Source organism: Muntiacus reevesi, chromosome X (genome assembly GCF_963930625.1).
Source record: "Muntiacus reevesi chromosome X, mMunRee1.1, whole genome shotgun sequence".
NCBI lineage: Eukaryota > Metazoa > Chordata > Mammalia > Artiodactyla > Cervidae > Muntiacus > Muntiacus reevesi.
Genome location: NC_089271.1, coordinates 127,273,665 through 127,296,178, shown reverse-complemented (window position 1 = coordinate 127,296,178; position 22,514 = coordinate 127,273,665). Strand labels below are relative to the sequence as shown.

The window sequence follows — 22,514 nt, the reverse complement described above, 5'->3', positions numbered from 1 at the left end:
TCTTTTTTTCCTTGTATTTGGAGTTCTCTTTTTTCTCATCATCCAAAAACAGTGATTGAACACCTGCATACAGGGCACTGTATTGAATGATATATACACTAATTAGTTTAAACTGAGGCCCTGCCCTCAAGTACTTTGAGTCTAATTGGGACGACAGGACATGTGCCTAGTTTGGGAAAATAATCAGTAGTCTGAGGACAGGATGAGAGGTAGAAACCTTGTAGAAATTTACGAGTGGGAGTGATCACCAGACAAGCAAAGTAGAATACAGGCTTCCTGAGCGCAGGGTGCCTGTTCATATCCCCAACACCTAAAACAGTTTGGAACCTAGTAAGTGCTCAATAAGTATTTGTTGAGTTAAATAAATAGCTTCTTGGCATTTTTCAGGTTGGGGGGAGGGTAGTCCTGGCATTTATCACTTGGAGAATAATTCCCAGTCCTTGGTACACTGCACACTGTGGCTTTTGCTTATGGTACACCACACAAACTCCCCAGGGAGATGTGTAGCAATGAATGCACAGCCTATGGCTTAAACCTTTGCAAAATCCTTGCAAAGCTGTGCTCTCTGCCACTCCATACCATAGATGCATGTTTCCCAGGGGTGAAGGCTAATGTGGAGCCAGAGTTTTTTGTTTATTTGTCCCTTATGACCTCAAGCTCTTTTCAGCAAAAGGCACAGCCCTTTGATAGCAAAGCAGTTCTGGGAGACACGACTCCATTATGTGCTGGCTCATCTAACAAGGCAGAATGCAGATTCTGATTTAAAAGCAAGCTCCTTTAATGAGTTTTGGTTAGGCTTAAAGGATAAATAGTTGTGATTACTGTCTGTCGGCGTAGGTTATAATCTCTGTCTTAGATGCTTATATTCCATTAATGGGGACTCAAATGGGCATCACAGTACCATTCCCTTTAAAGAGTGGAGTCTGGACCAAAAAAGCAGCTTCAAAAACAGTCATTTGTGCATCCCCAAATGGTCAAGTTCTTGGTCTTGCAGGCTTTTGTACTGGGTTACGAGTCTTTCACTTATTTTTATCATTGTACAAATTCTTATTACTGTTGGCTGCCAGAGCTTGGGAAGAGATAGGTAATTAGAACATATCAGAACAGTGAAGGGAAACCAAGCATTCACATAAAAAATGAGAAGTTAAAGCCATCCCACTCTCACTGTGGCTTACACTAACCTCGTGGTACCGCAGTGCTGTGCCAGCACGGAATTTCAAGTCAAAGATTTATATTAACACGAGTGGAGACGGATCTGATTTTGTAGTGCAAAATGTTAACCATGTGCACTCTGATTTCTTCTCAAAGCTCACAAAGCCGAAATCCCTTTCAGCTCTGCAGGCGCACCTCCTAAGAAATTAGAACATCACGTATCATCATCACACAGATATGGTGCTGAACATCCTGCCAACTGTCATCCTCTCACCTCTCAAGGGGCGTAGTTCAGAAGGTACTTGGTTTACAGCAGAGTAGAAGGAAAACGTAAAAAGAGGAACACGCCTAGCATGGCCATATACGCTAAAACCACAACTCTGATTAGGAGACTTTCCTGGATTAAAGCAAGAATAAATACCGCCTTGTAGAGCTTTACACATTTTTTTTTCAAAGCAGTTTTGCACAGCGTCTCCTTCAATCCTCTGAGGTTGGTAGCATTCATAGTGTTTTCTCCATTATGTAGATGAAAAACGAACATAAGGTTAAATAACTTGCCTGAGATCACATAGGTAAGAGCACTGAATTCTCCTTGTTTCCAAAAAAGCTATGCCCACTCTATGTCTAGAAGAACACATTTGGACAGCAGCCATGAAAGTCTTGCTAAACCATCTTAACTATGTCCTGCCCCAGTCAGCTCCCCTGCTTTTGGAAAGATATGGCAAATAAACTTTACTTTAGGCTTGAGCATTTCTCTTTCTCCCTTCATCACTCTGTTTCCTGAAAGAACAATTAAGATCCATCTGGGACTAATTATAGCGATTCTTGAATTTGAACCTGCAGCCATTACCCAATTGAGGTCACTTACTTTAAATTAACTTGCCTGGTCAGAATACAGGTTTGGTTATCTTCAGAGCCCAATGCAGATAGGCACCAGCTCACTCAGACTTTTAATTAACCAGCTAAATAACCTGCACTGTGACAAACTGCCTATGATGTGATGGAGTCGTTCATTTGCATTCAGACAAGGATCAAAATGCATTGTCAGAGCTTCAGGGACTGAGTCCTAGAAACCTTCACACAGTCTCTTGTTCAAGGCTGTGAGCCTCTTGCCTTTGGTTCCTTCTAATTAGTTTTCCTGTGCTTTTGTTCAGATTATCCAACATTCATCACAAGTGCAGCCTGTGATTAAACAATGACAACTCGTGTCATATGCTGATAGGGAATCGAAAATTGGAGTCATAATCGTATGAACCAAGCCCACGGCTTTAAGAAATAATTAGGGGAAACCAAAGGAAAATTCCCAGGGTGCCCCACAATAAAGGAGAATTTCCAAAGATTCAGGCTATAACTGCTCCTCACTTAGGTAATAATACATAATAACAGGAGGTGCTCAGTCTTTATTGAATTGAATCCATGGTGGGAGCTGATCATTCCACAGGAACCACGATAGCTCTTATGATTAGTAATTATTATTATGACTGCTCACACTTAGTGATTGGGCTTGGAGTCAGACACGTCTGATTTCGACTCCAGGCTTCACCATTTCCTGCCTGTGAGGCCTCAGGCAAATCAGCCAACAGTTCTTTGTGCTTCAGTTTCCTAACATGGAAGATGAAATTGATAATAGTGCCTAACTTGCAAGGTTGTGGTGGGGATTTGATGAAATAAGACATGTTAAAAAAGTCACTTTCCACAGTGCCTTGTACACAGTAAGTGCTCAATAAATATTAGCTTATGTTTGTTTTCTGTCCTACCACCAAACCTTGTCCAGGGCCTCTTCCCACCTGGGGTCATCCTTCCCTTCTCTCTGCCAAAAACAATTCCCCACATCATTCAGCATGTAGTCTAAAAGATATCTTCCTCTCCAGGGGGAAAGCCTTCCAGCGTCTGAACTTGGTCAATGCCCATCCCCTTTACTTTTCTAGATTTTGTATTATTTTAATGACACCTTCGATCTACTGCTTCATGAGCAATGTGGACTTTTCTCCAGGGTGTACTTAAGCCTTCCATGTTAGAAACCTTAAGTACCACATTGGTGCCATACAATGAGGGTACAAGTTGAGTAAAGAGAGAGGGGTGGGGGCTTCCTGGTGGCCCAATGGTCAAAAGTCCATGCTTCCAATGCAGGGGGCCTGGATTTGATCCCTGCCCTGTCAGGGAAGTAAGATCCCACATGTTGCATGGTGTAGCCAAAAAATAAATTAAATTACTTTACAAAAAACAGACATGGAGGCATAAAGGCAAGTAATATTGCTTCAGCCCCCTCATATCTCGAGCCCTCTGCTGGGAATTCTGCATTTATGCCTTACAATAACCATAATGCAATAGGTGTCATTATGAGCCCTACTTTACATATGTGGGAAGTGAGGCTCAGTGAGGGAAATGACTTGTCCAAGGTCACTCAGCTACAATGAGGAGAAACTGATGTTCTAGGTCAGTCTGATTCCATAGGCCACTCCCACCACCATCACACTTTACTGCCTGCCTCATTATTTTTATCAATTGCAGTGATGCAAATCAAAGCAATATGTAGATAACAGAGTGTAACATATGTGACATAAGGTCATTGCAGTTATAGCAGATGCTATTGGTGCTCCCCCCGCCTCCTTGATGGGTACTAGCCTTTTTTATACATGCCAACAGCATCCTATCGTCAGCACGTGCTGTTTTCACTTGAAGTCAGATAAATCAGACAAAGTCAGATAAATCAGTGTTGGGGAGGAATTAATCCTCCTGACAGAAGCTACCAGCCAGTGGTGAATGGGAACTGAAAGACACAGACTTCAACTTCCTGGCCCTTCAGATAGGTGAGCAGCAGACCACTCCCAGAGGTGCTCAGACCCCCCTGTTCATCCGTGCACCTGTGCTGGCTTCTTTCCCTTTGCTGTCTCATGTCCTCACTCCCCTATCCACGCATCCTGGAATCACTCCCCAGTGAAACCACTGGTCCTCTAGTCTCTGTCTCAGGCTCTACCCAGAAATTCCTCCTTTGGCACCTCTCCCAGTCGTCTGTACAGGTGTCCTCAGGCTGGCCCCTGCCTGCCCAGGGCTTCCCAGGGCAGTTCTCCAAGGGTGTACCCCATAAGTTCAATATCTCCCTTCTTACTCCTTTTCATGAGACTCAATCATAGACGATCCTGCTTTTAGTTTGTCAAAGTGCATTTATTATCGTACAGATAGCTAGTTCTTTAAGTTTGGTGTGCATCACAATAAACTGTGTGTTGAAACGCAGACTCCAGGGTCCTAAACCAGACTCTGTGAATCAGACTCTCGGAAGAGTGCTGCCCGGGTACTTGCATCTTCACAGACACCCAGGGTGATCCATGCCGCCCCAAGGTTGAGCCTCCAAGGAAGGTGGATTGTGTTCCTTAGTGTTCTCTCTACCACCACAGCCTCTGTGGATTCAAGTGAGAAAGCTTTGAATAGCCATGCCTCGCTTGCTCCTGAAATGAAGCGTAGATTGGCCAAGTCAGTTGTTACTGTCAGAGTGGGGCGATCCGAGACCCCTGAGTAATGATGTAGACATCCATCTTACTGCCCGTGCCAAATTTCTGCTCTCACCCCTCTCACTGTCCCCCCGCCCCCATCCTCTTCTGTGGTAGAAACACTGTGACGCCTGCACATGAAAAGTTAGGTGATGACCTGCGCTTCTTTGTCTGTGGGCAGAACCATCCCCTGTCTCCCCACACACATCTTCTTCCGAGACACACTTTCTATGTGGTTTGAATTCATGGTCCTGATCAATGTTGGAGGCAGGACAGTGGCAGGTGGCAGTGGGAATTACTTTGCTGTTGGTTTACCCCCAGTTCAATTCACCCCTCTGCTCCAAGTGCAAACCTCAGTTCCTTTCCTGTACCTCCAACCCAGAGCTATCCAGACCAGTGCCCTCGATACCCCTCCACACCAAGTTCTGATGTCTCTCCAAATCCTTCACCCCATAGCAGCAGGAAACTACATCTCTCCATTTTAAGAGTGAGGACATAAAATCAGGGAAGGTTTCATGGAGGAGGCTGCATATGCAGTATGCCTTGAAGGATAGATGTGATTGCCACAGAGAAGGATAGATAGGGGAAACATCGCAGTAGGAATAAGGAAGGGAAAAATATAACTAAGATAGGTAGGATAAGCATTGGGCACTGTGTTAAGAGCTGTAGACATTGATACAGCATTTCATTTATTCCTCACTGCAATTCTGTGAGGTAGGTACTAATGATAGACCCATTTTACAGACAGGTTCATTGAATCAGAGAGTTTAAGTTAACTGCCCAAAGTCACTTAGCTGTTAAAGGGCAAAGTAGGGACCTAAACCCAGGTAGTCTAGCCTATACTCTTGACCACCCTACTTCACTGCCTCTCAACTATTATGTTCCCTGTTTTACAGCTGGAAAACTGAAACTGAGAGGTCAAGTAACTTGCCTAATGTTTCACAGCTTGGACTTGGCAAAGCTGGGATGCACTGCCCTTAACCAATCACCTTTTCTTTACTATATAACCACTTATACCCCTTCTAACTTAGCTTTTCCAGTGAACCATATCAGTCACAATTTCTTATGGAGCCAACCCTGGCTTACCATTACAACAAATGCCTACAGTTGGTCCAAATAAAAATCTTCCCTCTAGTGTGTAAGCACTGTAAAACAGCAGGACTCTCCTGAAATCAAGAGAAATTGCCCTCTGAAATACATCTCTCTTTCTTTTCAAAATAGCATTCTCTTTAAGTCACCTGTTTGTCAGGCTCCCACTTATAAAAACCACAGGAAAAAAATTCTTTAGTTGGAGACAAAGTCTTTTCTCTCTCTAGCAGGTTATGAGTTAATCATCCTCAGTATGCGGTACATATTTCTGTTCTCACACTTCTCCTGATAGATAGGTTATAGTTGTCTCTTAACTTGGCAATCTTTCCTACTCTATTGGTGGGATCCTCCAGGCTAGGCATCAGGTTCTGGTGACCTCTGCCTCCCCAGGGTCTGGACCCAGGACTGGTACAGAGCAGGCCTTCAACAAATGTTTGCTGAAAGAAGGAGTGAATGAAATGTGGTCAGAGAAGCAGCCTTTCCATCCACTGGGTACTTCTGAGTCCAGTGGTATGCAGGTAAACGGACTTTCAAGGTGGGGCGGGGGTGGAGTCCTAATTTGTAGTGTTGGCTCATTTCTGTGATGTATTGGATTACCCCTAAAAATTCATTTGGGCTTTTCCATACCATCTTACAAAAACTCAAACTAACTTTTTGGCCAGACCAATAAATATTTCCACCATGGCTGACTTCAAGCTACCAATAGTTTACTGTATCAGTGTGATCACAAAAGTGCATGAGCTATCAGATGAGGAAGAGAATGGAAATTCAAACAGCGAAAGTAAAAGACCAAACCACACATTTGCAAATTAGGAGAATTCTGTGTTTTACAGCCCAGAAACTAAGCTTCTATCATTTGTCATCCATTTGCAAATTGAGATAAACTTAAACGACACAGCTCCCAGAAGAGAGAAACTTGCCAAGTAAGGAACTATCCTAAAAACCAAAGGCCCAGGAAGCATACTGGGTTTCTGAGATATATTTTCTTTTATTTGAAAATGAAGACATGTTTACTTGCTTCCTTCAGCAATCAGAAAATTTTCCAGAGTAGGGTGTCAAATGTTGGAAACATTGCACATACAGAAAATGCATTCACAGAGGCAAAATCAGGGAGTTCGAAGGAGAACATCTCATTTTCCACACCCCATGTTTCTTCCTCTCCCCTCCCAGCTTAAAGGCCTCAACATCCTGGGATGAACCTGGGTGTCTAAAACTCTACCCAAAACCATCCATAGTTCAGCTTTGCACAGTGTAATGGAGCTAATAAGTAAATGGTAGGATTTGAATCCAGAACCACCTGACTTCAAGGTTCACAGCTCTTTCTAGAACAGCATCTTTAACAAATACTTCTTGTAAGCTTTCAGAGTGATTCATATCACATCTATGAAGAGTTTTAAACTCTTACAAGTTTCAACTCTATCATTTCAAGTGAGATACTAGAATTCTTGATCCTGATAAATATCTACAGATGGGAAAGTGTGGGTCCTGGGCCAGTGAAGGAAGTCTTGCGATATCCCGCCCATATTCAAGTGGTTGTGGCTGGAAAAAAACACATGTTGGAGTGACTACTCAGCCTTATGCCAGATGATGCCTTTCCTTTTTTCTTTAATCCAAGTAATGAATCCAGTGGCACTGCCAAGCCTTCTGCTCACCACCTGTACAGTCCTTCAAGTAGGTCTTGAGATTCAAGATTATGGGGCTTTGGGTCCAATTTTACAACATCTACAGAGAAAAGAAAAAAGATGCAACTTGATATTTAGCATTAAGTTGTAAATATTAAAACAAAAGTTGTTGTAAGTGTGAACATAAAATAGTTGACAGTAAATTTCATAAAAGAATGCATAAAGGACACTGCTATTTAAAATATATTGTTTAACATAAGTTATCAGTGATTTAGGGAGATAGCTGATACAAAATACAGAGACTACAAAAGTCAGACATATGACTATGTTGAAGAGAAACCAACGTTCTTTCTTGCTGTATTACTCTAGGTTGAATACTAGTTAAAATCACCCATACCTCACCTCCTGGGAAAAAAGTCTGCCGCTGCTGCTGCTAAGTCGCTTCAGTCGTATCTGACTCTGTGTGACCCCATAGATGGCAGCCCACCAGGCTCCGCCGTCCCTGGGATTCTCCAGGCAAGAACACTGGAGTGGGGTGCCATTGCCTTCTCCGGGGAAAAAAGCCTAGAGTATTGCAAATAGAAATAGGGTGCTGTGAAAGGTCTTCTAGATGAGATACTTTAAGAAAAGACACAATGTTTGGAAATGCATCATTTTACTGGAAGTTAGGCTGATGAAAAAGTCCAGATGTTTTAAGTATTTATTATTTGCCCTATGACCAAGAACTCTAGCTGATCAAAGCTGCTGGGCTTCCTAAGTGGGGCAGTACAAGTAAATTGCCTTAGGAAAGCCTTTGTAAGTTTCCACATTTGTCATTTGTACACAGTCTTGGGCATTATCTGCTACCTCCCAAACTGTCCATCATCTTGCTCCTTTACAAGACACATGACCCTTTGAAAGTAGATGGGGACACTCTTAAGATTTGAACCATAAGGCAAATAAAACTTCCTTTGGACAGGAAGACATGATCTATATTCTCTTCCCTAAAGACACAGCTGCATTAAGGCAATATTCGCCACTACTCCTGACAGTACACCAGAGGATTTGCAGTGACATCTGGATGAATAGATTTTGTTTTCACACAGTTGTATTTTCTTGTATGTAGTTTCATGGATATTATTGCTTTGGACATTACTAAATTTAAGTAAACAAGCAGTTATAGAGATAAATATCAAGAAAATGATAGTATTGTGGGGTATGTGGATAGATCACAAATTGTTAAGGAAATTTTTCAGGATATGAAATTTGAGAAATAATGTTTTAGGGTTAATACAATGAGGCATTCTCAGCAAGATCAACATGTGTTGAAATGGTCTCTTAGTCCTCCAGGCAAGAATGATCTGTTGCTCCTGTAACTTAGTTGTGGCCATTTATTGCCTCTTACTCGTATGTTCTCATTGCCTCTCCCGCTGTTTAAGTCTTCTGCATATTCTATTCAGTCACAGTGAATGTAATATTGAAGTCTGGGAAGTGAAACTTCCGAAAGACATGTTCTTGGGTGAAATCTTTGTCCTCTAATCCTCACATCCTAGCATTTTATTGGATGCCATATTCAATTGCCTTCTCTCTGCATAAGCTTTCCCTGTAGACAATATGCATGCTGATGAGATTTCTCGGTTGTCCTCCCATTTTCCTTCTTTGTGAAAAGCTTCAGCCTTTCTTTTTCCATCTGCACCCTCCCCATCGCCATTAGACTGCCTCTGGTATGGGTGACTGACTCTTCCCTGCTTCACTAATCCAGCACATTTATTCAAGTCAGATGCCTGCAATATGGAGTCCTGACATTCAGTGTGTGCAGATTGAGATTATTAGACAAATAATTCTAAAGAAATTGACTTCTGATATATGTTTACTAAGACTAAAGCAATTTAGTAGCTTGGGGTTTTCATTCAAGAAAATGAACGGCTTTTATCATATCTGATGGAAGGTTTCTTCTGGGAAGTCTGGCATATTCTGAGGCTGATTTCTGCTACATATATCAGAAGTTAATTCCTTTGGAATTATTCTTCTAATCTCAATCTGCTGAAATTAGATAGGTTGCCACAGGATAGCAGTATCTTCTTGTAACTGAGGAGGCAGAAAAGGGAGGGCGACTGAAAAAAATGTCTTCTCTTTGAACACACACACACACACACACACACACACACACACGTGGTCTAATAGTTTTTTCTTAAAGAGAAAATATCTGTACAATGGGTAAATCTGATGAATTAATGCCAGAAACCTGCTTCATCTCTCTCCCCAGCCCTCCAAACATTCTCAGGGTACCTAAATCAAGGAGAAACAGATTAAGGTGAATAGCAAGGCATGTTCTGTACTCAAAGCAAGATCAATCTTTATACATAGATCCTTTTTTGGCACTGATGTAGAAAACCCAAACATGGAGATACTTAGGTCTGCAAATAACCTAATCTGCATACCAGATGGATCTAAGGGGAAAAAACATAGACACTTTTCCACACATACATTTTTTTTTTTAATGTGAGCATAGAAAAACAGATGCTTTTGCTCCCAAAGGGTCTGTGGGCCTCTCTCAGGTAGTCTTATGGAGCAATTTAACTTCAAATTTCTAAAATTATGCAGATTAAGCATTAAATTGGAAAAGAAAGGGCCTCTAGAAAACCAACTCAACATTTTCTGAATTATTTTTAGCTGCTCAATAATACCCAGCCCCCAATTTCCCAGAGAATTAGGTGGGGGTGTCAACAAGGGGACGTCTCCCCCCAGTGGGTCGACTATGATTCCCTGACTTCTTTAACAAATAATTTAATGCTCTGCTATATGCATGGTTCAGTGAGTTCGTATATAAGAGCTTTTTCTCCTGTGAATGAAACTATTGTCTAAGTCTCACTGAATGAGGATTGTGGCACTTTTTTCTCTCAGGTCCTATTTGTGGGCATAAAAATAAATCTCCTTAAAACAATGAATTTTATCTACATTTCACACGTGTTCCCTTCTTGCATTGATCATGTCTGCCATTGCATCAAGCCATCCATCTTCTCCAACAAATCTTAGAAAGGCACAGCGAATATACAACATGGATTTGGGAACTGGGTAGTTCCTCCTGAAATTTCACAGTAGACTGTAAAATGGCTTTTATACTTGAAGTTCTGAAACTAATTCAGGAAGAGTGGTTATAATTGCTATAAAAGCAAAGTTGAATATTCTCTTGGTTACCAAAGTCATTAAAGAACTGAGGGTACAATTTATGCCTTGTTCATTTGTAACAGATGAAAAGAAGAAAGATTTAAGACTAACTGAACAAGAACCGCTGTCATTAACTAGTTCATTTGTGCAGAGTATTACACACAAGCCTTCCATCCCACCCTTCTTCCCACAAGCCCTGCACCAAAAATTCAAAAAAAGGAAAGATGAGAGCAAAACATGACACTTTTGGCAGTGAGGCCTCACTTAGCTCACATCAGTAGGATCGTTGCTGTCCTATGTAAGTAAGATTTCGAGATAATTGAAATGTATTATCTGAGGTATTGGGACTTTGAGCATTTCTGATGGAAACCATCCCTAAAATGTATTCTAATTTCCCCAGGTTTTTCAGCAGAAATTACTGAACACAACAAGCCATACCCTGATGACTCAGGCACTCAAGATGAACATCCATGATTATACTGTAGTACAATGTCGTCTATTTTTTTTTCCGGACTCCTCCTTCCTCTTTAAGTCAGTCTGTCACTTCCTCTGTACCTCATTCTAACATCTCTCCCCTCTCTCCATAGACACCTCCTTCAATTTGTAGCTTTTCATTTACTGTGAACTGGAAAACCAAGATTGGTAGGAACTGTAAGTTAAATAAGACTGAAGAAGGCGCTGAAAGTAAAGATGAAGAAATAATTACAGCCTTTAAGTCTCTGTGACACCTAAAGGTTCCTATCTTTAGATAACTTTCCCATCTCTTCCAGTTTAAGCTTAATTTCAAAAGGGTAGTACTGTGAGAGAGCTACATTCAAATAAGTGAGTTTGTTTGACACAGACCATCTGGGCATGGTTAAAGTGGGTATTCTAATAGCTTCAGGTTTTTCTGAAACTGAGAAACAATATCTTAGTACATGACCCCTCTCCACAGTTATTTAACCCCACATCATTACATGATGCACATCCCAAACTCTTTTGCAGATGTTATTCAGTTTGATCCTGACAACACTGCTGAGATAGGAAAGGCCAGGCTCATGGTCCAAGATTACAGATAAGGTGATGGAGGCTGGAGAAAGTTAAGTGATTTGCCTATAATCAAGCTGAGTACGTGACAAGGCTGGGCACCTGGGTTCTCTTTGAGGGGCTCATCTAACAATACTTATGTTTTCTGTGGCTCCCTTTTGTCTTCCTGATTCTCCAGAGGAGACTAAAGCCTGCGTCTGGCAAGACAGACTTACTCTGTTTCCTTTGGGCTCACTTCTTTCTTTCTCTCCAAGCTCTACCAGATGTCTTAGGAATCTGACTCATTTTTCTAACAGAACTCAAACCCCCCTGATTTTATTGTGTTGAAGGTTGTCAGGGAATTAAAAATTCAACAAATATATGGTCCCAACTTGCCATCAAAAGTTAACAGATGTCACCAGGAAGGATGTTTTTTGCCAGCGGACACTGAAGAATACATCCCAGCAGATACCTAACAGCTCATTTTATGTCATGGCAGTGTGAGAAATCACCTCCTCAAGACAATCATTAACCTTTCATTCCCTCCATAAATAATCAATTGGATATGTGGCTTATATTTTAAATTAATTGAAATCAGCTCTCTCCCTCTCTGGACTTGAAATGACTGGAAATAAGCATGCTATTTACATATGTGTTTCCATTCCTCTATCCCTCCCAGCAGACTGTGGACATCTCTTCATCCTCTTCTCTAAGAACCTAAAGTCATTATTGACATTTGACATTTAGCACATATTAAGAAACCATGTAATGTACTGCCAAGAGTGGATTCTGGAGGTACACAGACCTACGTTCTAAGTCCAGCTTTAGTATTTCTTAGCTATGTGGCCTTGGGTAAATTACAAAAATTCTCTTTGGTTGAGATTCCTCATCTGCAAAATGAAACCAGTGGTACTTAAGCTGTTAAATTGTTCCAGGGAATACAGCACCTAGCATAGTGCCTGACATATACTACGCACTCAGTTACGGGTAGCTGGTTTTAATATTATCATTATGGCCCTTTATATGTAGTTCTGACTTGAGATGTATACAACATTGTTGTTTTCTCCAGTTGTTCTTAGACTCTTGACAGCTGTGTCCATAGAGGAATGTATGATGACGTTTAATGGACCCTTATTTGCACAGGTTCCACATACGATATTCATACTTTTGTGTTATTTTTCTAGAAGAGGGCTCGTAAAGCAAAATTAGCTTCAAGCTTCTATAAAACCTGGTTCTGCCTCTGGTAGTGTCTTTAACCTCTATTTTATCCCCCGTCCTGTTCCCACTCCCATGTACTACTCTGCACATAGTCATTCCTCAATAAAATGACATTTTATAAAATCCTTAATTAACCAGAATTTTTCCAGTACTAACTGTAAGGAAATAAGCTTATGTCAGGTATTTCATCAAAAACTTCCAACTGCCAACCGACATTTAGTTGGAAAGTACTCAATCCACTTATATGTTTTCAGATAGTAAAAATGCACTGTGTGAACTGTAAAACTTGGTGTCAATACAGTGTTTCTCATGAAAATTAGGCTAAGAGTGATGACCTTAAGGCACAGTTTCTCAGCCTCAGCACTACTGACACTTCAGGCTGGATAATTCTTTGTTGTGGGGGCTGCCCTGTACACGGTCACCCGTCCCAGATAGGGCAACCAAAATGTCTCCAGGCATCACCAAAAGTCCCCTAGGGGAAAATCCCCTCCCCCACAGCCTAGGGTGTCATAGTCAGCACCAAAAGAGGTACAGATGTTCACAAGTCTTTCATAGGAAAAGGCAGGCATGCATTTTAGGAAAGTTTTTTTTTTTTTTCCCCTCAAATCACTTCTGCTAGAAAAGTTTTCAATAAGCCAAAGCAACCTCGATTAACCTGAAAATCCCATTAACCCCATTCCCTGTGTGTTCTATTCCCTAAGCATTCCAGATAAAGAAAGAAAAATGTACCATACATTCTATTTTCTAATTTGTATGCAAAGTTCAGCCCATTTTCTGGCTCAGCAGCTAAGTACAGAAATCCAGTTCATGGGTGAGGGCTCATCAGCTTCATCACTTTTGCCATCTATTTTAAGTGACACTGATGCTACTGACCTGGAAGTTTAGAGAGCTTCTTTTGCCCCTGTTGTTGACATTTTTAGCTTTCATATTAGCAATTCGTCCTGTTATCCTCTGCCTGAAAGTAAAATGCAACAAAAAGCAATCTGGCCCAATTCACTATGATTTACTGTGTATAAAAGACCTAACACTTTGTCAATTATTTAAAAGTAATTTGCTGTAGCCATCCCAATGATTGTGCAATTGAAAAATGTCCTTGAGTAAGCAATATTTATTATCTTTTATTTCTGCAGGTTGTGATCCTGGGGAAACATTCAAGAGGTTACCACTACATGCTTGCTAACCTGGTAAGAACAGCAGAGTTCAAGTTTTCCAGGGCATTATACCCTGTTTAGTTTGTGTCACCTGTAATTATCCCAAAAAGAAATATGAGAGAAATGTAATGTGTTTTCTAGACATTTGAAGAAATGAGTCCATAAATACGAAAACCTGAATGCAATAGCCTGTTCTCAATTATGCTGTCTCTCTTTTAGCTATAAAGCTTATATTCTCTCCTCATTTAAAAAATAATAATTTGATATGATTCTTCACTGATTATTCTTAGATTTAACTTGGGTTTGAAATGTCAACCATTTTAATCAGGTTTGAAATGTAAAACAAGGAACAGAGGATACAAGAAACACACTCTTTCCCCCAATTAATCCAAGCGTATGTGTACATTTCTACTGGATTTGTCTTTCTAGAAATAGTCCACTATCGAATCTTTTCAAACCAGATGTGAAAAAGTAGGCTTGAACAAGGAACATTCAGTGATCTTATCAAAGAGTATTGCCACCCTTCTAAGTATAGTAAAATCCAACTTGAATCTTTATAACTTCAAAGTCCCCATGCCTTTAAACTTTGTGACATTCTAGAAATTAGTATTTCATTAAGGTTGGTTTATAGCTCTTCTTTCTCTGAAAGGACAATTGGTTTAGGAATTATAAAATGGGTTCTAAATCGGTAATATCTGTTTGGCAGTGCTTCTGAATAATACTATCTCCCCGAAATGAAAGGGGAATGCTAAATTATCACTGTGATACTAAGAATTTATTAAATTATTACATAATATGAGTTCTAGCCCCAAATTTATTTCATTAGCACAAGAGAATCATTATAGAGCTCTTAAACCAAAAGAATAGAAACAAAGGTGAGAGATTATTGTAATTATATTCTTAGATTTCTTAAATCAAAGAAAAATATCTTATTTTGTTTTAATAATGGTTTTTTCAATGGGTAAGAAAATGTTACTTAAACCTCCTTCTTAAGTACATGCACTCAAACACTTGTAAGATGAAGATTAGAGCCACTGCTTTGAAATGTTGTATGCATCTTCTCCAATAAATTGCTCAAAGTGGAGCACTTCAGTCCATTGTAGGGATAAACAGATTGATTCTTTTGGGAGGAGAAATCTTGATTCTTAATTTACATCTGAGTACATCCAATTTGTTTTTAGGCAACTGATAAGTAAAGGATGTTTGTTGACTCACTGGGGGTTAGACCAGGGCTTGGCAGGAAACATGGAAGTTACAGGAAGGTACCTGAGGCACTTACTGGTGGATTTTTTACCATCGCTTCCCCACCCATAAGTATTTTGCTTTCTCTCCTTCCTTCCTTCCTTCCTCTCTTTCTTACTTCTTTCCTATCCCTTTCTCCTCTCCTCTGCCTAGGGTTCACTCATCACTGATGGTATATGAGATGACTTTAGATAGTGCACACACAAACTTTTTTTATTATAATGGTAAACATGTTTATTTACTATGCATTAGAAAAACATAAAACTAGCACATCAAAATCCAAATTTTATGGATGGTGTTACTTCATACAGGGTTAGAGATTTAACAGCAAAGGACATAAATTTTTATCTGCCAAATGTTTCAAGTAAACAATAGCATGTTGCTATAAACAGGTACAGCAAAATCTGTTTAGGTTATATGCAGTTGTGGTGCTACATGGATGACTGAAGTTTGGGGAAGAGTATTGAACTAGGGGTCAGAAAGTTTGGATTGTCATACTGACTTGGCTACTAGCTAGCTATGGGACGTTGAGTCGGTCACCTCACCTTTGACAACCTCAGTTTCCTTGCTATAAAACTCAGATGGGAGTGGGGAGTTCATTGATGTATTGCTTGGGTCCTTTGGAAGCAGATACCAACATATATGTGGAGGTACAAGACAATTTATTGGGAGTAATACCTGTGAAAAATAAAAGGGAGAAGAACACAACATAGGTCTGATACCAGCGAAGGAAGGAAGTTTCATAAAAAGATCTTCAGACCATGGGATAGCACAACAGGGAGCTGCCCCTAAATGGCGAGCCGTTGTACCCCAACCTTGCTCAGCCATTGGCTGGCAGCTGTCTGGGAAGCACACACCTCTCGCTTGAGAACTGAGGCAAACCCTGAAGGCACCTAAAGTTGGAGACTGTTGGCCAACTCAAGTCCTGGAGGCAGTTTCTGTGTTAAAAGATCTGAGCCTGAACCAAGCACATCAGTGACTGTCTCAGTTGGCCGAAGGTGACTAGATGATCTCTAAAGACCTTGCCCACCCTGGATTTCTAACTGGGCCTCCCTAATCCTGCTGACAGTCCTTCAGCACTTTGGTTTCCATTTGGAGAACCAGACCTGATGGAAGTGAAAGAATATGGGGTGACAGAACAGCAAGAGAGAATCATTAGGACAAGGCTGGGGAGAAGAATGGTCAGCTGGGTGCCTACCACAGATCTCAAAATTGTGCAACCACGGAAGGATGCCTACTACAGGAATAAGCAAAGTCCACTTCCTCAGAAGGAATGGAATATATAGTGTCATGTCAGTCTGGATGATGAAAACGTGAATTTGCTTGCCATACTTTCAGCGGCCACTCCTTCTCTTCCTCTAGTGACCTTCTTTCCATTTACACCGAGCCACATGTTTCCATAAGCTCCTATTCTCTATATCAAATTTCATATGGTCAATACAGATAGGAATTGTTACTGATCTCTGATAAAATATGAGATGCATTATCTCTTCTGTGGTTACCAGATTTTTTAAGCAGATAAAAATACCCCAAAGACACATATACATATAAACACACAGCAAACCATAAGGATTTAGACATCATTTAGACAATCAAAAACGGGTAAGTGGAGCTAACAAGGTGCTTCCTTTCAAGATGAGCCAGCTGAATAAAAGTTGAGGACACACACAAGGGAACAAGTTCTTGTCTGAACCTTGGAGCAACAACTATACAGGACCACTGCCTTCTTCTACAAATGCAAAGTCAAAAACACTCACACTGTTTGCCTAAGCTTTCCGGAACCACTTGCCCCAGAGCTCCAAACATCCCCTTTGCTACCGAGTCCTATCTATCTGGCAGACTTCCATGTGCTTTTTTACATGGACCTTTCCTGGTAGCAATCCTAAAATGAGAAGATTTGGATATTCTGTGACTGCTTCAAGTCAAGATCAATGTCACAGGTCAAGGTATTCATTTCAGAATGAACAACAGGATGCAAAAACTAACTTGTTGAAATCCCTGGAAGAAACAAAAGATTTCAGAGCATAGGCCAGAGATGTGATCTGGTCAGGGCAGAAGTGGACATGGCAATAACAAAAGAGTAAGTAAGTCTCTTGCAAATTCTGTATCAGTTGGTGGTGTCATTTCTTTTTTTTTTTTTAAGGTCTCTTATTTTTTTAAGTTTTTTTCATTTATTTTTATTAGTTGGAGGCTAATCACTTTACAATTTTGTAGTGGTTTTTGCCATACATTGACATGAATCAGCCATGGATCCACATGTGTTCCCCATCCCGATCCCCCCTCCCGCTCCCCTCCCCATCCCATCCCTCCAGGTCTTCCCAGTGCACCAGCCCTGAGCACTTGTCTCATAGATTTTAATGGAGTATGGTTGCTCTACAATGTTGTGTTAGTGTCTGCTATACAGCAAAGTGAATCAATTATACATAAACATGTATCTCCTCTTTTTTTAATTTCCTTCCAATTTAGGTCACCACAGAGCATAGAGTTCCCTGTGGTATACAATAGGTTCTCCTTAGCTGTCTATTTTATACATGAACATGAAAGTGTTAGTCATACAGTCACATCTGACTCTTTGCGACCCCATGGACTGTTACCTGCCAGGCTCCTATGTCCATGGAATTCTCCAGGCAAGAATACTGGGGTGGGTAGCCCCTCCCTTCTCCAGGGGATCTTCCTGACCTAAGGATTGAACCTGGGTCTCCCGCATTACAGGCAGATTCTTTACTATCTGAACCACCAGGGGAGCCCCTATTTTATACATGAAAGTAAAAGTGAAAGTGTCAGTCACTCAGTCATGCCTGATATTTTGCAATTCCATGGACTGCAGCCTACCAGGCTCCTCTGTCTATGGGATTTTCCAGGCAAAGATACTGGAGTGGTTTGCCGTTTCCTTCTCCAGGGGATCTTCCGGACCCAGAGGTCGAACCTGGGTCTCCTGCACTGCAGGCAGATTCTTTACCATCTGAGCCACCAGGGAAGCCCAATTTTATACATAAAAGTGAAGTGAAGTCGCTCAGTCGTGTCCGACTCTTTGCGACCCCATGGACTGTAGCCCACCAGGCTCCTCCATTCATGGGATTCTCCAGGCAAGAGTACTGGAGTGGGTTGCCATTTCTTTCTCGAGGGGATCTTCCTGATCCAGGGATTGAACCCAGGTCTTCTGCATTGCAGGCGGATTCTTTACCAACTGAGCCACCAGGGAAGCCCCCAAAGGTGGTATATTAGAGACTAAAATTTGAAAAACATGCCAAGGTGACTTCCAGCTCCTCATTTCTTCCCTCCTAGAGGGTCTGTTTGGACCGGGGAAGGCCAGGAGTGAAAGTTTAGGCACAGCAGCTGGGTGGACACTGAGGATGTAAGTGGGGAAGCACAACCAGCATGTCATTAGCCTTGGAATATCAAGTCACCAGGCAGATTTCAAGTCAGTCCAAGTGGGCAAAAGCCAAGAGAGGTGTTGGGTGCCCTTAGCTACAATCTAAACAGAGCTGCAGCTCTGAAGGATACATAAAAACTGTCTGACAGTTCACACACACACACACACACACCCGACACACACACAAACTGGATCTGAGTTGAGAAGGTCCAACAACAGATATTCAGTACCCAGCCCCCGAAATAAAGCAAAAATCTCCAAGCATCTGAGGTGCTCCGGTGAGACTGAGCCATATAGGACTCATTGAGTCCTGCGCCATTTAACTCAACCTTAGAAGATGCGACAGTTTCCTTGCCTAGCTGAGACTGATCCCAGGGTTGGAGACAGTTGGGGTCCGTGCAGGAGCAAGTAACGCAGTGTCCGTTGCAAGCGGTAGGGGGCCATGGGAGCAGGAGATCAAGTTAGCCACTGTGCCAGGGGAGAAAGGGGAAAGGAAACTATCTGAGATGCCACCCTCCTGTGCTACCTGTTTTATGTAGACTTTCCCTTTAATGTCTCCAGTGAGAAGAGCCTTCTTACCTACTCACTTCCCCAAGCTTTTTAGATATTGGGAAATGACCTCCGAAAAGACACAGAATTTGTCCAGAGTCTCCCAGCGAATCTGCTATCAAGCTAGATTTCCAATCCACGTTGGTCAGACTCTTTACCAAGAGAACCTTGCTCTTCTCATTTTACCCATTCAAGCATCTCAGTGAGACAGAAGGACAGCCTCACGAAGGTCACAAAAGAACATTTGCAAAGACACACATGTATATGAATGATGTATAAACTATAAATTTATGAGGGTGAAGTAATCAGAAAAAGGCTGAAAAAAAAAAACAAGGACAGCATCTCTATCAGTCCACCCGACACATTCATTTCTTATTCATTCTCTCTCTCCCTCCCTCCCCTCCTCTCCCCTCTTCTCTTTCCCTCTCTCTCTCTCTCACACACACAGTCCTCTCCCCTGCTTTCTCATCCCCCTCCTTTCTCTTGCTCTCTCTTTCTCTTTCCTTCCCCATCTGCCCCATTCATATGATTAGTCTGCCAGGAAATAATGATGGGGATTACTAGACTGTATCTAATTTTTCTAAAATTTTACTAAAACATAAGCCTTATTCAAAAAATTGAACCCCAAAGAGGAATCCAGGAGTAACCTAAGTTCGAACAAGTAAACTCTGCAACTTACCAGATCTTGGGATGTACCTGAAACAGAGAGGGGCCCACTTTGTTTAAAGAGAAAACAATTTTGAATGAGGCTGAGTCATGCTGTTTTGCTTGCCAGTAACAACTGTTCCCTTCTGCTCCCTTCCCCTCCCAGGCCTTCTTGTTCTGTTCTCTACTCTTTGCCTTCTTTTGTTCTTCCATTTTTAATGTTCTAAATAAAAAATTCAAATGTTCAAAGTCACGTGTTGTGATCGCTGACACCTCCGCAGATGGAATGTAAACACAGACCTCACTCGGCTGGAGCCTGGCCTTGCAGGCAAGGGAGGTGGGCTCGAGCTCCCTCTGGTCACCAATGCCAGGAGCCCAGTCACCTACCCTGGGAACACAAGTGCTCTGGTGGTGCAGGATTGATGTTCTTCTCCAAATGGAGACAGGACACAGCAAAGTATCAAGGGAATGAGGAACCAGGACTGGACAGGGGTCCAATGTCCTACTGTGCATTTCGAAAGGCATAGGCAGTTGTCAGCTTGAAGTAACCAAGTTTGAAACTCTCATTTCCCCTGTCCAAAAACGCCTCCATTATAGTCATCCCTTCCTCCCCTTGAAATTAACAAGGAAAGATCACTTCCTACTCAATGTTCTAGCAAGATGCATTGAAAGAATTCTATTTTCTCCCCCAGGCCCCCCACATCATATCCTCTAAACCAGTGTTTCTCAAATTATCTGTAAAGAAAGGCCAGATTTCCCCCCAAATACTCACACAATAAAAGCACAACAAAAACAAATGACTAAAAAACATGAAATAAACAAGACATAAAATAATGCACAATTATTTAGTATTAGATTCAACAGCCATATCACCCTGGCAAATTGTTATAAAGGCTTACACTCAATTTCTTTCCTTCTATCATCTCAGACTGGTAACAAACAGCAGACCAGCACCAGTCTACACATACTTGCAGAAGGAAAAAAAAACCAAATGAACCTTTTGGACAACCCAATTTAAAAAGAGAGATCAGTGGCTGTTTTTCCCACTAATTGCACTTATGTCAACTCATAATTATTTGTATACAAATAACTCCCACTGGACTAAAGTGCTGTGAGGATAGGGGCCAATATTGATATGGTTCACCATTGTACCAACAGATAGCACTTAGGTTTCAAAGTGTGTTTGTTGATTTGATTAGAGAATAAAACAGGGAGTGAACAATACAAGCAACCTGTAATCAAGTGCTAATTTATGTGGTATAATCTTTAACTCCATACATTACACCCTCTCAGGAGGATGCATCTGCTTCTAGAAAAAGACTTGTGCCTCTCATTAGTAATCTGATAACTTGAGTCACCACAAGTACTATTCATTTCCCTATCAAAGCATCACCCAGATGAACAATTCAGGTGGCACTAAAGCCTTCATCCAAATTGTGAGATAGATGCTTGTCCTTGGCAGCCTTCCACCCTTCATTCTACTGCTTTTATCTTTCCTATAGGCAAGCCACCTTTCTCATTTCTCACCCATAATCTACCATCAACTCAATGAAAGTCACCCAATTTATCTTGTCTCTGCTTTCCTCTCTGCACAAAAATGTACCCTAACAATAACATTGCATAAAGGAAATCTTCACATAATATCTTAAAATGAAGTATTCTAAAAGTAAGCCTTGAATATATTTATTTCCAAATCCTAATTATCTACACTACCAGAAGAAAAGTGAGTTGCAGTATTACATGAATAAATCAAGGGAGACAGGATAATACCAGAGTCATTTGAATCTTTGGAAGACTGAGTTGTTTGGCTATTCTCAAATCAGGGACACTCTGTGTTTGGATGTCAGTTGTGGAATTAATGTCTGTGTAAAAGATGACCTTGGAGAATTAATCAAACATACCAATAGCTTACAAGCCCTGAATTAGGCACAGAGGTCATGGTTGCTTTTATACTGTTGGATTCAGGTGTGGGCAACAGTGCACTGGCTCATAAAGATGTGATGTGATTGAGAAGCAATGCAACTGATGAAATATAGAAAAATTTACAAATCTAACTTCTGGAGATGATATTCACATTTCCAACAAATCTTGCTTTTGTTGCACAGAGGCAGATAGTGAAGTGTACAGATACTTAGAACATAGGAAGTGAGAAAGTCGAGTTTCAACTTGCCCTACCTGCGAGCAGGATTGCCTCCAACCATTCTTTACCTTCTCTCATCTCCTTTAACCTCTCCCTCTGCACATAATTTACTGGACCAACCAAAGGAAAGGAGACCACCATGGCAGTGAGCAAAAAACAAAAACAAGAAAATAAAATACAATTTCAACCAGACAGAATCAGTGAAATGCAAGGAGCACTAGAATTTGATATCTAGTCTAGACACAGAAAAATCTTTGAGTATCTGATCATCACATCTAGTTATTAAAATCCCTATGAAATAATACAATGGGCTCAACAGAAATTCCACCTAGTACAGCAGGGGATTTGGAATCCTGCAGTCACATAGCAATAAGATTGTGGAGTTTGTACATAAACGTATTACATGGAAATCACAGGAAGACATGCAACAATGAAGGAGGACAGGAGCCCATAAGCAGTTAGGATGTGCAAGAACCTATGTAATAACTAGCAAAAGAGGGGCACAGTTGGTCTTACTAACTGGTAGTGAATACAGAGGCAACTTTAACATGTTTCTTCATCATTAGTTTACCAACTGAAATGGTTCTTGAAGAGTGAAACTTCAGTAGACACCCAGAGCTCTAAATGATGAAGTGAGGGCCCTTTGTAGACAAAGGAAACAAAAATACAAAGGTTTAGAAGGGCATGATGTGG

General features: G+C 41.2%; 1 protein-coding gene across 1 annotated transcript in view; it reads left to right on the top strand.

Annotated features, from left to right (window-relative positions):
• GRIA3 (glutamate ionotropic receptor AMPA type subunit 3) overlaps positions 1–22,514 on the top strand; it is a 290,948-nt gene that overhangs the window by 161,408 nt on the left and 107,026 nt on the right. Inside the window, exon 5 of the mRNA XM_065915058.1 lies at positions 13,852–13,905. Within this exon, the coding sequence (XP_065771130.1) occupies positions 13,852–13,905 (54 nt within the window). The remainder of the gene's footprint in view (positions 1–13,851; positions 13,906–22,514) is intronic.